The 18,044-nt window shown below is 34.9% G+C and overlaps 1 protein-coding gene across 1 annotated transcript in view; it reads right to left on the bottom strand.

Annotated features, from left to right (window-relative positions):
• Window positions 1–18,044, bottom strand: part of LOC122810349 (carboxylesterase 5A-like) — a 325,740-nt gene that overhangs the window by 128,439 nt on the left and 179,257 nt on the right. Inside the window, exon 7 of the mRNA XM_044081930.1 lies at window positions 6,451–6,555. Within this exon, the coding sequence (XP_043937865.1) occupies window positions 6,451–6,555 (105 nt within the window). The remainder of the gene's footprint in view (window positions 1–6,450; window positions 6,556–18,044) is intronic.

Here is an 18,044-nt window from a genome sequence, read left to right on the forward strand (position 1 = left end):
AGAGACGAGCTCACACCCAATTCAACTAAGAGGTACGGATGCTATTAAAAACTGTAGACAACCCACTTCTAGAGACAATGCTCATTGTAATTGTGTTATAAGATCTAGTTTCAACAATGGCACTAACTTTTCAAATGTTTGAGATGCACATAAAAGAGACATTTTTCAGATGGATAAAAGTCATCTCTAAACTTAAGACCTGGCAGTATGAGATTTTTTTTATGTACAAGAATGCATCAGAGCTGAACATGTACCATTTGAGTTAAGGGTATTTACATTTCCTAATGGAGTTAAATTTGGTGCAAGCTTTATGGAGATCTAATTAAACAATTTAATGATACTAGGGTACCTTTAATGAAATATTACTGGAGGACTACAAGTTCAAATTCCACCACTTAGAAGAATAAATTTGAGTTTTGGATGACAACATTAAAATGAATGTATTTTTTCACAGTTCAGCACTTTATATCATGGAATTACTACTAAAATTAATAGACTTGTGTCCACCATTATTAATAGGAAATGAGGGAAGTTACAAGGAGACTTGGAGGCTTATGAATCAGGGACTGCTTATTTGATAAAAGAAAAGAGCTGCTAAAACAAGTTTAACAAAAGTCAGGTTAGGAATGTTGTTTCAACCACTGTTAATAACAACAATAACAATTCCAGTAAAGGAACAGTAGATCAAGTTCAAGTCTCTACAGATAATTGTGTTAATGAACAATCCCCAGTTCTGTCATCAGCCCTTTTATTTTGAATCTTCCTAGAAATGCAAGGACTCCAAGGGGAAAAAGCATGGCAAGGTAGAGAGGAAAAGGAATGAGGAGAAGCCGAATGCATATATTGATATCATGAACTGACACGGCATTGAACAATGATCATTTTTCTGTTCTTTCTAAAGGTGTCTCCACCTCTACCCAGTCTGCCAATACAACTAAAGTTCTTATTGATTTAAAGTTACACATCCTTAAAATGAATTTAAAATAGCTGCTGTATGACATTCCCCAGTTTTCCAACAACATCAAAAGTACCTTTAACCCTACCCTTCATAGTATTTTACAAGTCTTCCATGATGTATGTGAAGAAGACTTATGAAGTTTGGGAATTAAATCTAAATTCCACAACCTACCATATAATGAAAGAATTGCTTTAAGACAGTTGTCTAACAACAGGAATATTCATGCAATGAAAGCTGATAAAGGTGGAGTGGTGGTCATTATGAATACTGCTGATTATACACTGGCTATAAATCTTCTCATTGGTCAAAAGTGATATGAGTAGATAAGAGAAGAGAAGATCAATAAAAAGTTTTCTGACATTCACAATATTTTATTTGACATGCTTTGTCAAGGCAATACTGATCACAAATTACAGATTTTGAAAGTTGATCAGTCCAAAATGGCCTGACTGTTTGAAACCCCTAAGGTTCATAAGAAGATGGAAAACCTACCATTTAGACCTATGGTTGCAGCTGATTACTATAAGACTGAACTGATTTCAGTGTATGTAGATCATTTATCAAACCCAATAGTACAAAAATCAGAGTTTTATTTGAAGGACTCTTGGCATATTTTAGAATTGTTAAGTAATGTAAAGGTGAGATACGAGGGATTTTTTTTTGTCTCTAGGAAGTTGTTTCTTTGTATAGTAGCATCCACCAGGAAACAGGGATTGATTTTGTTAGAGACTATTTAACAAAGTTTACTGAGTTTAACAACAGTCTTATAAATGCTGTTTGTGTACTACTTAAGGTTGTACTAGACATCATTTTTTTTTACATTCCAAGGAAAATATTTTAAACAAAAAATGGGAGCTGCAATGGGAGCAAGGGCTGTTCTGGATTTTGCAAATTTGGTAATGGCATGGTAGGTAGGAACAGACTTGTTTTAGGACCCATCAATTGTTTGAGAAAATCATATTTTATAAAAGGTTTATTGATGATTTAATCATTCTTTGAAAAGGTACAGAAGATTAATTTTATCACCTGATTAAACATGCAAATGACAGCACTTCCTTTTTGAACTTTACTTTAAATGACTTCAGAAAAGAGATTAATTTTTTGGATATTACCATTTTCTTGGATGAGGAAAGTGAGAAATTTGTGAACAGAATTTTTAGGAAGAAAATCTTTGTAAATAACCATTTGCATATAAAAAGCAAACATCCTTTTAGCATGAAGAAAGGGGTCATTAAAGGCTAATTTGTCAGGTTACATAGATTGACCAGCAATAATGAAACATATTCTGCAGAGGTTGAACATCTGAAGAAGCTTTTCCTTAATACAGGGTATGGTACAGAATTGTTATTCAACGTTATTCAAGAAGTCAATTCATTAAGGCAGGATAAAGCAAAACCCATTTTAAATAACTATATGACAGAGATTTTAAAAGATAGGGGAATTATTTAAACTGACCCCTTTCTCTCTGATTTACACTGTGGTGGGGCATTCCCACTCCCCAGAACTTCAGATATGGTTCTTATTAAAAGTATATTGAAGGAAAATTGGAAGGTCATCCTTGGCAACAAAGATTTGGTTATGGTTGTAGGAAATTGCCCTTTATTTACTTAGAAAAGAAATAATGTAAAAACTGTTTTAGAAAACTCTAACCACACATATTTGGGGCAAACCTGGTACATACAAATATGGAAAATGTAAATACTGTAGATTTATTAGTAATACTTAAAGTATCAACCTCCCAAGGTGTTGTACATTTAGCCACCTGTCTGACATGCTTGGGATTATGTTGGCAAAACTAATGGAAAATTATCCAGAAGGATTTATTAACATATCATGGCCATTAAAAACAAGGACTTAAAGTAATTAATTGAAGAAACATGCTTTAAATTGCCAAGATTTTAGGATAGGTCAGTTTTTATAGTAGATAAAGTTAGTTTAGATATTTTTTTTTTGGGGGGGGGGTGTTGTAACACATTGCTCAAGTGTCATGAAGCAAAGTGGCAAATCAGGTTGTGGGCTGACAGAACCTGGTTGTCAATTAATACTGAATGTTTTTATTGGCACAGAGATCTTAAAAGTTTTAGTAGACATTATTTAATTGTGTTATCTTTTTATAAAATACTTTTTTATACAGTCTATAGTGTTGCTTTTAAGAATTTCTTGAGATTAATTGAAATGCAGTGTTTATTGGTTCCTGGTGGCCATGTGATACATGTTTTAAATGTAGTTATGAGGGATATGGTTTTAATTCTGAAGACGTTCTTATAATAATAAAGAAAGAAAGCACTTAATCAATGTTCTAGCCTCCTTTGTGCTGTCAGCCATAACAGAACTTGAATTGTTTTGCTTTTCAGTTTAAAAATAGTGTTCTATGCTGCAGGTATTTCTGTTTAGTTGAAAAATATGCATTAGCCAGTTAACCAGGGACAGATAGGAACTTCTTTGCCATGTGCAGATTCCAGAAGAGGTGAACAAGAGGATAACTAGAAGATGCTATAGTTGAGGAATTCAACAGATCAATCATTGTAGATTCAGGATATATAACTGAAAGAAGGGCCTGACTGAGGACTATAACATGGGACTTCTACAAAGAGAGCCTGTTTCCCCCAGAAGAGCCATGTGGACTATAAATACTTGTCAAAAAGTAACTAAACACATTGCCTCAGTTTTGAAATGTATTCAAAGTGAACTATTATTTTCCTTTATTTCTTTATTAATAAATTAATGTGCTCCAGTGGTTACATAAAATTATGTATGTATACATATCTGTCTGTTTATCTATCTATATATAAATAAAATGATAATAAATCCCAGATTACCAGTTGGCTCACAGATAGGATGCAGGAAGTCAAAACAGGTGACTTTACCTGCGCAAAGAGACCTTTCGCCATTGGAGTACCCTGGGGTACTGTGCTGGGACCTCTCCAGTTTGGCCTCTACTTCTTTGAAGTAAAAGCCAATACCAAAGTGCTCTGACTGACTAGGTTTGCAGATGACTGCAGGCTAGGAGCAGTCACTGAATCCATAATTAATTTTGTCATCTTGCAGGAAGTTTTGCTCCAAATAAATAACTAGTGATAAAATCATGGACTGAAACTAAATGCCAAAAAAAAAAATAATAATAATTAATTATCATATCCTTTGGGAAGTCATCCTTGGGGAACTACTACACCCTAAGAATTCAACAATATAAAAACAGCAAAAAATTCCAACTCTGCAGGGTAATGGAGTTGAAGTATTTATACAGAAGTACAAGTCCACACAAATCCTAAGTACTTTTGTCTCCTGAAGAGAGACTTCATCAGATGAAATACCCATACTGCTTCCTTCCTTTATATACATCAAACCTCAATTAACTTCAATTATTTAATCCAATTACTTCACATCTTAAACAACCCTACACTCCCTTATTTATATTAAAATACAAAAATCTAGTTTTATATACACAAATACAAAATAAAAAAAAGTCTAACTTAGCTAGTAATAAAACTTTCTAAAGTTACTAAAAATATTTTTTAAGTTGAAACATCTGCTTCCTCCCTTAATACTGGTGCAATGGAAACTTGGTCATTGAGCCCTGGCAGTAATGTGATGTTTAATCTCAACTGCCACATTAATTCCATCTTCATAAGCAATCTTTGCCAGTCACCACCCTTACGGTTAATTTTACCTTCTCTAGAATTCTAAAAGAAAAATATTTACTATTTTCAAAAATACAGGAATGTGTAAAGTGTGTTTGACTCTCTCTTTTTACTTATGTCATATAGATGTTCATATATTCTTACTTTTAATGCCCTTTCAGTTTTCCCTATATAAAAGGCTATGCAGCTAAATAAACAATTTTACTCGTGGCACAATTTCCATAAGTAAAATCCACCTTGCTTTGTGACATATTAGCCAATACTATGCTTTTTTTTTTTTTTTTACTATATAACTACACTGGTTACAACAGCCACAGCATATAGTACCCTTATTTACTGAGTAAGAACCAACACCCTTGGACAGTTGTTTGAAAATTTTCCATGTTTTATAGGAAAATATAGGTTCACTCAGTAAATAAGGGTATTAAGCATCAGTTTTATGTAGCATATGATACAAAAAATGAAAATATTTTATTGTAGTTTTCTACCACAGACCATTGTTTGCAGACATAAAAAAATATGTCAGTACCTTTCAAATGCATTAACAAACAAGCCAGATATTTATTAAGCAATAATGCATGCCTGGGTGTGGGTAATGCTGGATTTACCCACAGTTGGTGTGGCTTGGTCATGAGACTAAAGCCCGAGTGGCCAAACAAAGACAACTGTGGGTAAATCCAGCATTACCCACACCCAGAAGTGGGTTATTGCTATTATGCAATGACATTATTTAAGAAAAAAAATACTTACTTTTCTTAAATAATGACATTGTATAATGCCTCCATGCTGCCCTTCTGCAGCTGTCCAGTATTCTGCAGCAGTTCTGATGTACTGCGTATGTATATGCTTACCCAGTACATCACAGCTGTGTGTGGAAGCAATGGAGAGAGGAAGATCTCCATTGCTTTTTCAAATGTGTCTCGCTATGTTAAAAGAGTTTCACATAGCGAGATAGCTTTAAAAAAAGCAATGGAGAAAGGAAGATCTCAGTTGCTTTTTTTTTTTAAAGATATCTCGCTATGTTAAACTTGTTTAACATAGCGAGAATACAGCAACGGAGCTCTTCCGTTCTCCATTGCTACCAAAAACACAAAAAAATCAAGACTTATACTAATGGAAAAAGTCCTGGCAACTGGGCATTTTTTCCATTAGTATAAGTCTGATTTACAACGGGCACGTTGACCAATCAGCATGCATGTTTTAGAATATTAATGGGGTCATTGTAAAATAACTATTTCCTCACAGTCAGAAAAAGTGACATTTGCTACATTCATTGACTGTAAAGTTAGACCAGGTGACCTGTGAAATTACATGTCACGGGAAATTATAGTTCAGTAATTAATGGGTTTGAATTCCCTGGCAGGGATAGCCTCTCAGCGGTGTGAATATTGGCTCTAGATGATGGTCACTGTTGATGTGATACCCTGACCCTATACACAAAATGATAAAAAGGGATTGTGGATGGATGGACTAATGGATTTGAATTGTTGAGTAATATATACAGTAACACAGGGATTAGCTCTGCTTTTACATGAGGTTTACACCAGCCAGTACTACAATGTATCTATAAGAGAAAAGAATCAGCCTTCAGGAAAGGTTCAAGCAAGTATTACAGAAAAAATGCTGGATTATGACTGACATCACTGTGTAGAACTTCAATTGTTATACTAAAATGTCTCCTGCTTGAAGACGGATCTTCATATTTATTATAATCCACTCCTATCAGAACACAGCTTCAAGAAACAAAAATCATTTTCCATAAATGAAAGTGCTTTTGTTTTACATTATATTAATCACAAACTTAAAGACATTTGTTATTCGCAATGAAATTAAATTAGTCTGTATACTAACCAATGAACTTGTAGAGTTCAATACTTCTTCGTCAGTTTTGTCTCTTAAACACTTGACCATAGATGCAGAGTTGAGTGTATCACATCCAGAGAAATTGGCAATCATCTGAAACATAAACAAGAAAAACATAAAAAAAAAATATTCATGAAAATATGCCATGGAAATAAGCCACTTAAAGTAGTTTTCAAAATATGAGTTCACAATAATTTTAAAGAAGAGAAACTTTATTATATTAAAGTAAAGAGATATTTCTAGAACTTTTGACAGCACTTTATACACATATACCTCATGTGTAATTCCTTTATAAACAGGAGTTAAATGCAACAAATAACAACAGAAGGAAATATGCTAACATCCTCATACAACCACGATATACTTTTCACAAAATGGAATTTCACTGACAATTTTGCATAATTTCTTTCTGTGTGGTATGTTACCAGTTAATTTAAAATAACTTTAACTGGTTTCTTTAATCCAAGCACACCTTTCAACCTCTTACAGCCTGAAATCTGGAAAAAAGCCACAAATAATGGTGGGACAAAGGCCCACTAATAAGGATTATTTTTTTTTTTCAATAATAAATCTTTATTCTTTTCCAAATGTTAATACAATACTACAACATATGTACATTATATACATGAATGCTTCCAATAGTTACATAAGATCATTATACATTAATATAAACTTCTAGATGGGTATTAAAGAAAGAGAAAATAAAAATCTAGTATCAATATAAGGCTTATCTATACTAGCCTCCATATGAAGTATGTATTTCCCTGGAAAAAGTGGATAAGAACCTTGCTAACACAATGTTAAAGATTTGCTCCCATATTTTTTGTGTTATTTATATTTTTCTTATGATCTTTAATTAGTAATTTATGTGCTAAAATATGTCTTATCGCTACACTTTTAAAGTTTTCCCATGAAGTCTGGGATGGATTCAACCAATTTGTAGCTATATAAAACTTAATTAACAGAAAAATATTTATAAGTATGATCATTTGGGATCTGTCCAAATTATTCGGAGGAATATGAAGAATCAAACTCCCAAGAAAGTGTAGACTGTTGATAAGAATTTTTAAAGAAGTCCAAAGTTTGAATATACATTTACAACTCCAGAACATGTGTAAAAGGTCAGCTGTTTGATCGATACAATATGGACATTTGGGTGAATTTTAGAGTTAAATTTATGCAGACTGAGATGAGTGTAATAAGCGTTATTAAATATCATCAACTGAGTAGATCACTTTTGAAGAGATACTGATTTTATAGTTAAGTTAATTGCTTTAAATATTTTACTATCCTCAATCGGTAACAATTTCTCCTTCCAGTATTTAGATAAGAGTATTTGGTTATTATATTTCACGTCTTTTATCAAATTATATGAAGCCGTTATATATTTGAAATCCTGCATAAGAGTTTGCCATAAGTTTAGACAAATGGTTAAGTCTTCTTCTTTAATTTTGAAATTACTAAAATAACTTATTGAAAGATCCTTTAACTGTCTCATTATAAATAAATACAAGTTAGGAAGACTCATCTCTCTTAACATGTCGTGTATTGAGATACCAAGAAAAGGATATAAATCAAGTATGATTAGATCAATTATAAGTGGGAATTTTTTAAGATCTATCAGTTGATTACCAATTTTCAGATTCGGGTTCTTGTGAAATGGTTGGAAAGTCATCATATATTGTAAGAGGTTTAGTGAATTAAACAGACTTTGTACTGATATTATATATAATCTAATATGTTCCATCAGAGCGTACATTTTAAAGGTATCTTTATTTAAAAAAGGTAATGCCTTACAATTAATATCCAACCCAGCAACATGTTTGTGATTCAGAATCAACCACTTGGGTGACCATTTAGGACTGGACCTGTCGAAGTTAACCACTCAGAATTCTATAAGCATTTATTATTAAATAATATGCTTCAAAATTCGGTAAATCTAAACCACCCTTGTTTTTCGGAGTCATCAGTTTATCATAAGATATTCTAGTTTTTCTAGGTTCCCATACAAATCTACCTAATTCCGTATGAAGTTGTTTAAAGAATTTCCTAGAAATTATGACTTGAGTAGCTCGAAAAATATATAATATTCTGGGGAGTACATTCATTTTAATAACTGAAGCCTTTGCCATTATTGGCAATTTCAAATTATTCCATCTTTTTAAATCAGACACTATATGATCCCAAATTAACTTAACATTGTTCGCATAAAAGTCTCTATTATCTGTTGAAAAAACAATACCCAAATATTTTATTTTTTCTTCGGATTTTAACTGCCCTACCAATGGTAAAAGCAAAAAGGGTGTAGGCGTCTTTAAAGGAAATAACTTGTTTTTTTTTTAATTTATTTTGTAGTTAGATATTTTTGCAAAATCTTCCACTGCTTTTAATATTTTCTTGGTATCTGAAACAGGCGTCGTACAGTAAATATTAAGATCATCCGCAAAAGCCGCCATGGATATTTTCATACCATATATTATTGGAGCATTATGATAAATATTTTGCTTGATATGTAGGAATAGTGGTTCTAAATATAAATTGAATAATATAGGAGATAACGGACATCCTTGACGGGTACCATTCTTAATTTGTATTCTTTTTGAGAAATTTTTATTAATATATAAAATTGTATAGGGATTATTATATAATTTTTTTAATGTTAAAATAAAGTCTTGGGGTATATTAAAATATGATAAAATATCAAACAAAAATTTTAAATTAACCCTATCAAAAGCTTTTTGCGCATCAATTATGAGTGCATAAACATTAAGATTTCTATGAATGGCATAAGAAATTAGTGTATGAAGTGATAGCGTATTATCAGTAGTTTGTCTGCCATTTATAAAACCAGCTTGTTCATCAGATATTATTAGATTAATTACCTTCTTCAATCTATTTGCCAAAATAGATGTCATAATTTTCATATCTATATTCAAAAGTGAAATGGGTCTATAGTTATCCAGATGCAGATCAGCATTCTCTTTAGGTATAAGAATTGTTTTCGAAGCGTTAAAGTGCGGATCATCAATTTTATTATTAACTATATAGTTAAATGGGTCTACTTTAAAAGACCGAACTGACGATTCCCCGACACGCGGAAAACGAAGACCAAACGACCGACAGGTAAGTTTTCCGACAGGGTGATTTGCCGACAGTGGAAAGACCGACAAGGGTAATGTGTGATCGCGACCCGGTAAGTGTGCGACAGTGACGGAGTTAGGAGCGGTGAGGTAAGTGTGCGATATTGTGGGATTTCGGGTTAGGCTGTGGGAAAGGTGAGTGTGTGTTAGTGTCGGAGTTAGGGTTCGGGTAAGGTAAGTGTGTGATAGTGAGGGACTGTAGTTTAGGGACAGGTTAAGTGAGTTAGGTTTAGGGTGCAAGTAGGTGAAGTGTGCGATAGTGTCGGACCTTGGGCTAGGGGTGGGTTAAGTGAGTTAGGGTTAGGGTGCAGGTAGGTGAAGTGTGCGATAGTGTCGGACCTTGGGCTAGGGGTGGGTTAAGTGAGTTAGGGTTAGGGTGCAGGTAGGTGAAGTGTGCGATAGTGTCGGACCTTGGGGTTAGGGGTGGGTTAAGTGAGTTAGGGTTAGGGTGCAGGTAGGTGAAGTGTGCGATAGTGTCGGACCTTAGGGTTAGGGTTTGGGTTAGGGCTAGTGTCTATGCTATGTAGTGTAGTGTGTTGTTTACGTTCCGTGTGTCGGTGTTATGGTGTTCGGTGTTTTGCGTTGTCGGTTTTGTGTGTTGTCGGTTATCTGGCGTCGGTGATTTTTGTGTCGGCGAAGTAGCGTGTCGGTCTTTCAAAGTAGACCCAGTTAAATACATGTGAAAGTATTTTCCCCAATATATCACAAAACGTTTTATAAAATTCCGTAGTCAAACCATCTGGTCCTGGAGCTTTATGTGGCTTCAAATTATTAATTGTATCTGTTATCTCCTCTGAGGAAATTGGTTTGACTAAATTCACATGAGACTCATCCCCAATTTTCGGAAAGATAATCTTCTGCAGAAAATCATTGTTACTCTTATTTATAAGTAATTCCTGATGTTCTCCATAGATTTGAGAGAATATTAATTCAAAGGTATTCATAATGTCTTCAGTATTGGTATGTGTTTTATTGTTAAACTGTATTTTAGAAATTTGAGAAGGTATTTTTGATTGATTAATGATACGAGCTAGTGCTTTTGAAGGGGTCTGTATATGATTAGCATATTTTACCAGTATTTTCTGTTCATAAAACGACAATTTACTATGTTGTAATAAAAAAAGATCTTTTTGACATTTTAATAACTCCGTTTCAGTTTGTTTACTATAGTTCCCAATTAAATCCTGATCTAGTAACTTAATTTTAGTTTCCAATTCTTGTACGTCTCTAGTTTGTATTTTCTTATAATAAGTAGCTTTTTGAAGAAAGATTCCTCTTATTTGTGCTTTGGTCGTTGCCCATTCTATATCAGACGGATGCCGTTGTTTAGAGAGATTAACTAATAGATGATTAAAGGTATCTTGAACAATAAGGAATATTTTAAATATTGCCCTTACAAACTTAGAAGGTTGATAGAATAACAGGTTTTGCATTAGCATGAATTTTCTGAAGGATGTGACGTATGAAACTCAAATGTTTGACATTATTCTCTGACTTCACTCCTCAATGATTTGCCAGCGATTTTCCAGAAAATCATAACTTTATTAGGAAATCGACCAAAAGCATGAGGCAAAAATCTGGATGTTCTGTGAAAATTTGGACAATTGAGAGATATGAATCTGAGCAAAGGTAGAATTCTAAATGTAGGAAGGAATGTCTGCCAATACGATTTTGTTCTGTGCTTCAGTAACTGAAGTGAATAGAACACAAAAGCTCCCAATCCTTTAGGAACAACCACAGATAAAATACAAGGAAATGTTTGGCTTGCCCATTTATTTATTTTAATTAATTCATTAATTTTGTATAAGACAAATAGGGTAGACCAAGCAAGATTTTTTAAGATACAAGGTTGTTGCAAAGTAAAATACATAAAGTATATCATCAAGGATCTGTAATGCACAAATGTGACCAGACAGTGTAAGAGAGCAGTACAGATATACTGCTTATTTCAAGCAGCATATAGTAAAAAGAATAGATAGCAGCAATCCATGGCCTGTAATGTACATGGTTAAAACAAGTACGTTAACTGTGATAAAACTCAATAATAAGTAATACTACAGTTATGCATTGTGTTACTATTAACGCTTTATATGGCAGGATTTAAACTAGTGGTATTTAGATAAACAACTAATGGGCAGAGGTAGGGAAATGCATAGTCTGGGGCCTGAAAATAAAAACAACATTGTGAAGCACATAACAGAGTGACATATAGACATCAGGATGACAGGTTTAGATGAAAAAGAATGAAGGATGCATGCGTACATTTTGAAGTCAAATTGTATGTTGAGGCTAGGCTAGTGGCCACCCTTATTGTTCCACTACGAAGGCTGCAAGTGAGAATGTACGAGTGGCCATTACAAATCTGGTGGATTAAAGAAATTTATTCTTCTTCTTTCACCACAGACTAGATTTTGGCTGCCTGTAGGAGAGGTATCCACAGAGGATCCCTTCCCTGTCGTGTCTTTCCAAAACCCTACTTAGTGTGCTATTATCATCTTAGATGCTTCTCTCAGAAGTGTAACTTTGGGGGGAGGGGCAAAGAGAGTAGGCACCTTAGATGTTATGTCTGAGGAGTTTTTTTTTTGGGGGGGGGTCCTCAACTCAGAGAAGTTCTTACTGGTCCTCAACTTTGAGTTGACAAGGATGCCAAATTAGGGAAAAGCTTAGGGCACATGAATGCCTAGCTATGGCTCTGGGTCCAGTGATAGGATGAAAACCATTTCAACAAGAATTTTGTACAAGGTCACTGGTTCATTCATGAATCCTGCCCACATATCATTGTTTAAATAGGCTGGCAAGCACTGACTGATTGGGTTCCAGTGAGACAGAAGGGTAGCAGTGTGGCAATCCAATAAACAGAGGATCTCACTGCGTTCTGTTGGGCAGGGAAGCTTTTCTCCTTTGGTATGTCATCAGAGGCGCTGTCTATTTCTGGGTTTCATGATTTGTGAACTCATTACTTGAAAAGATTAGCACAATATGTTTTCCACATCTAAGTAACCTCTCAGTCTAAAGGTGGCCTGCTGTGCCCTCTCATACAAGTGACACTGTATTATTGATCATTTTGCTTCCTCACCACCATGAAATGTGATAACTTCTGCACTCTGATTTCTCTGAACCATAGGTTCAAAGGTATTTACTAGGCTTGCAGTCCAGCAAATCATTGAGTAGCCAAGCTCAAATTTCCAGGTGACCCCCAAGCAATGTCTGTTTAAATGACTTGCTCAAGATCACAGAGTAGGAAAGTGATGGCTGAGGAAATCAAACCCTGTACCACAAAAACTACAGCTCACAGCCTTAGCCCTCTGTACATACTGCCAGACATGTCAAGGAAGCAAGTGAGGGAAGAATTTATGGGAACAAGTTCCTGAATATCATCTCCAAACCTTGCTGCAAGAGGACGATGTACAACATTCTATCGAGTCCCATAATTTCTTCTTTGCTGAATAGACCATAAGGGGTATGTGCAGTCTTGTTTCTATTTAGTCAAGACCCACAGAGGAGCTGCTTACAAGCTCCTCCCTCATTTACGGCAGCATTTTAATTAATTTTTGGGGTTCTACATCTTTACCTGTAGGCTCTGTGACTGTTACCATGGTCTGTCTAACATACTTCTAAATAACTTCCAGAGAAAAAAATGTACTCAGAAAAGTGTGTTGTATTCCGACCCATTCTCAACACCCCCCTCTCCAAAATTGGTTTTCATATTTGTCCTAGCCTCTTGTCTCTGCTCTTAACTGTTATGGCTAAGCTTTATTTAGCAGGCATTTCTAACTTTCATGAAGATAAGAATAGAATCTAATGGTTTCCACAAAGCTTTTTAACGGAGTGTTTCATCTCAGTCCTTCCTTTAAGGAAGTTAGTTTTATGCGACCATAGCTTTATGCTAGATAAGCTCACTTTTCCACCCTTAGATCCTGCTGACTCGGTAGAGCTTAAGTTTCACATTTTGCTTATTTTATCAGCCATTACTTGTATAAGCAGACATGGCCTTACATAAAGATAAGGTGTGACATCTCAAAATTACACCCTTCTAAAGGTTTCTATGCCAGCTAATCTCAATAAAATGCAATACTTTGCAAGTTTTCTTTTCCAGTCGTTTCACTTAGGAGAGCCATCCTTTAAATGTAGAATAGCAGCCACATTACTGTACTAATGAAACTGCCCTGATTCACCACGTTACTGTAATAATGAAGCTACCCTGATTCACCATGTTACCGTACTAATGAAACTGCCCTGATTCACTACATTACCATACTTATGAAACTGCCCTCATTCACCACTCTACCGTACAAATGAAACTGCCCTGACTCACCATGTTACCATACTAATGAAGCTGACCTGACTCAAGAGAATCACAGATTATTTGCATTCTGTACAAATTGCAGGTGTAGCATAAAGGTGTCAAAACAGTGCATCTAAATGGTCAGCCGACTGCACTGATTACTGCCATTTTAAGCAAGGCAAATGTCTTTTCCAAACCCCTTTTATCTCACTCCTCTAAGGAACAATCTGTGTCCACTGCATCTTTTCAGAAATTCTTATTGGATGACATTTATGCAGTGGATATTTAGCTCACTGTGCATGCATCACACACAAAAAAAAATTGCAAACATAACCTAGTTTGTAGAGCAGAAGCTCCTTTAGATCAGCATTCCTGAAAGGCATAACATTTTGGGGGAAGGTTGTCAGCTTCCAGTTAATTATATTCTGCTATTAACCTCTTTCCTTGCTATTTTTTTACTTTGAGCTCAGAGATGTATGTGAAGTTATGAGAAGTGCACTTCATAATGCAGGTATTGAGAGAACATCTAGACAAGGGACCATCCATCCTTCCCTCTTATGTTCTTATACTGCATTCTTTCTTCCTCCATTTGCATCTCAAAATATTGGAGGGATGTAGTTATAAAACCCCAAAATGGTGGGCACCAGCTCATACGTAGACTTCTGTTTTAAACCTGAAGAGTCTTATCCTGTAAGCAGTCCACATACTACAGGCCATCAGGCCTTTCATTCCTATGGCCAGAACATCTTCTCACAATTCTAGTGTTATTCTGAGTATTTTAATTTTATTATATAAATCTAAGTATGAGATAAAACATGAGAGGGCTGGGGTGTACATGGTACAGCTATTACTGCACACCCTGTAGTGATGTGAAGCATGGCATGAGCCCAAAGGAGGAGTGCCTTACAGTCCCTGGGAATGCTGTAATACCTTAACAATGCACACCCCCATGTGCCTTATACCACTTAGATCATTATCTGTATTCTTATCCAGTATGAATTTAAAATGAAGTCTTTTAAACATATATGTTTCTGTAGTGTATTCTAACGTAAAACGGTTCTTACACCCATTTTAACTAATTGATTGCTCAGCAGTGTTGCATCTTTTCATTTTTGTGGAATTTTATTTTGAAATGTTTAGAGTAGTAGACCTTTCTGTCAAACTGGTATGTGCTGTTGTGTCATTCCTTTTGCAAACAAGTGCCAACATGACACAGCACCTCAACAGCAGTCCTTCTTTTACTGTTAATTTTATAAGTAAACGTTTTGTAGTTAGCCTAAAATCATCATTATATTTTTTTACTATCATATGAAGTTCATTTGTGTGAGATAGTCACAATAACAGTAGATTTATGAGAAATAGGACCATTATTAGAAGAAATTGCATAAATAATTCGGAACTAAGGAGCAACTTAAACGTCAAACTTCTAGTTGGATATTTTGGATGTTCAATTATTATGTCATTGCAGCCTCACACCTTGCTGGTTAGAGCACTGCCTGACATTAAAGCAGAGTTCACTGTACACATTCTTGGCTAGGAAAATACAAAGATTGCACCATAAAATAAGTTCAAAGAAAATAGAATTAACTTCACTGTTTTATTTGATGTATTTTCTTCTCTTTCTTATGAATGGAAAAAGAGAAAAGAAGGTGGCTTTACATATTTTGCTATGGTTTTATTTGCTTAGTAGATTGGCTAATTGACCAGTTTATAGTTTTAAATATAAGAAAATATTTCATGCTGAGCAAGGTATCTGCTTTATTTGATCAGGTTAAAATATGTTTCAGACATTAAAATTTAATGTGATGTGGTACTACAAGAAGTTGCGTTTAACCTTCATATCCGAGTACTGGCATGTGAATGAGTCCAGAGGAGGATATTTAAATATCAGCAGTACAGAGCTTTATAACATAGGTTCAAGGGTATTTACTAGGCTGGTGATCTGTGAGAATCGTATGAAGCCTAACCTTATATTTTCATGGTAGTTTTTAGCTCTTATATTTTGAAAATAATTCAGAGAAGGGCTGAAAAGGGTTTGTTGGGGCATTTGTTGGGGCATTTGCATGCTTCTTTTATCCTTGAAGGACATGGTTGCTAAACTAGGGATGAATTTATGGTTACATACATGCTGTCTTCCTGGTAACCTAGCCAAAAAAAGTTCACAACAGTAATAATTTTGATGACAACTCCAAGAAATGAGAGGCAGTTTGTTTAGCTGATGATGTCCTTGTTGTTTTTGTTTTTTTTTTTAAATAATTTTTTTGTGTTTTGCTATTTTTAATCATTTTAGTTTATGCATTTTTTTACTTTTGTGATTTTTGTGAACTTTATTTTAAAATATATGTTTTGGGTCAAACAATAGCTGGCAAAGCCATTCTACTGCATTTGTGTTTGTGTAAATTGAATCCTTAGAGTGATTAAGAATTATTTTTTTATTTATTTTATATCTCTTTATTGAGGTAAAGATCTGACCAATATCGACTAATTTCAGACTATAGGTGTGTGTGTGTGTGTGTGTGTGTGTGTGTGTGTGTGTGTGTGTGTGTCTATAACTTGTCTCCTAGGTTAGAGTGTCTGACTTTCTGATTTAAGTTGCTATGAGAACTGCTTGTCTTCTCTTTATGTTATTCAATTCCAGTCTCTTACTACACGGCTTCATTTCTTTTTTGGGAGATTTTTGTTTTTACTTTCATCAGGAAGTCATTTTTAATGTTTTACTGTTTTGGATCAGATAACATATTTAAATTTGGATGTCTGTGCTTTTGTTAATGTAAATTTATTTAATATGCATCAGAGTCCTGATTCCTGTTCTGCTTCATTTTTATTCTGATTCTGAGAAATATTTGAGTTGGGGTATCATATCTGATCGTAGAGGCATCTAGCAATCTGATCAATCAGTGTTCATTGCCCATTTTATAAGTATACAATATGACACAAGGAAGTTTACATGGTACAAATATTCCTGCATGCCTGAGTATTGCGATGCAGGAGTTTGAAGGAGAGTGCGCCTTACAGTCCCTGGTGGTTCGTTACTCCCTACGTTATGCACATCATCATCGACCTTTATTGTATTTAAAAATGGGCATCTCTAGTTCTTTTTTTTAGCACTTTTGAGTTTTATATTTAGCAGTAATTTACATGTGATGATAATATGTTTTGTAATTAATATATATATATATATATATATATATATATATATATATATATATATATATATATATATAAATATTATATATAATAATATTAACACATTAGAATCTATCCTGCACCGGACATTGGGCCTATATAAGCCTAGCCAAAAAGGTACCTTGGCTTTCACCACCCAAGAAAATGATTTTCCTGTGCCCTTGTCGAGCAGAGCCACAGAAGTGATTCCCTGGGGTGAATTTCCTATTTCCCATCCAATCATCAAGATTTTTCTTGAAGAGTGCTGATGAGGAGCTCTGCTTGACATAGATAGGTAGTTTGTTCCAGAGCATGGGAAGTCCCTGGGACAGGAATCTATCCCTCTAGCATGTTCTGTTTATTGTGGTGACAAGGTTTAGGTCCCTAGAGCGTGTAGCTCGGAGGGATTGGGATTTCTTTAAGTGGAGCATGTCCAACAGCTCTGGGTTTGACATAGCTTTGTATGTTAGGCAGAGGTCACCTCTGAGTAAGCAATATGCGACGGAGCAAAGTTGGAAATTTTTGAGACATCTGCATAGGGCATCTGTTTGAGGCTGGTAATCCTCTTTGTGTGGTATTTCTGCGGTCTTTCCAGTTGTTGTAAATGTCTTGTGAGGTACATACCAAAAGGGGTGTTGTAATCTATAATGGGTCTAATGAGTAACGAGTAGTGGGGAACAATGACCTCTTTTTTCCTGGATGAGGAAACCTTTTGTGATGATGTGTACCACGTAGAAGGATTTTCTAACTGTAGCGATGTAATTATCAAAGGAGAGACTACTGTCCACCTGTGTCCCAAGGTCTCTTATTACACTTTCGGTGTTAAGTTTACTACCGCCTAAGTAGTAGTTCATGGGTACAGAGTTTTTACAAAGGGGCTGACAATGCACTTTTTGGCATTGAGCTTGAGGCCATGGCTTTGACATCAGGCATCTGTCTCAGTGAGGCCCTTTTGTAGGATGTCCACATCATTAGAAGTTCCGATTATGGCT

This window comes from Protopterus annectens, chromosome 8.part1, assembly GCF_019279795.1.
Source record: "Protopterus annectens isolate FY-2018-M chromosome 8.part1, PAN1.0, whole genome shotgun sequence".
In the NCBI taxonomy this organism is placed as follows: domain Eukaryota; kingdom Metazoa; phylum Chordata; order Ceratodontiformes; family Protopteridae; genus Protopterus; species Protopterus annectens.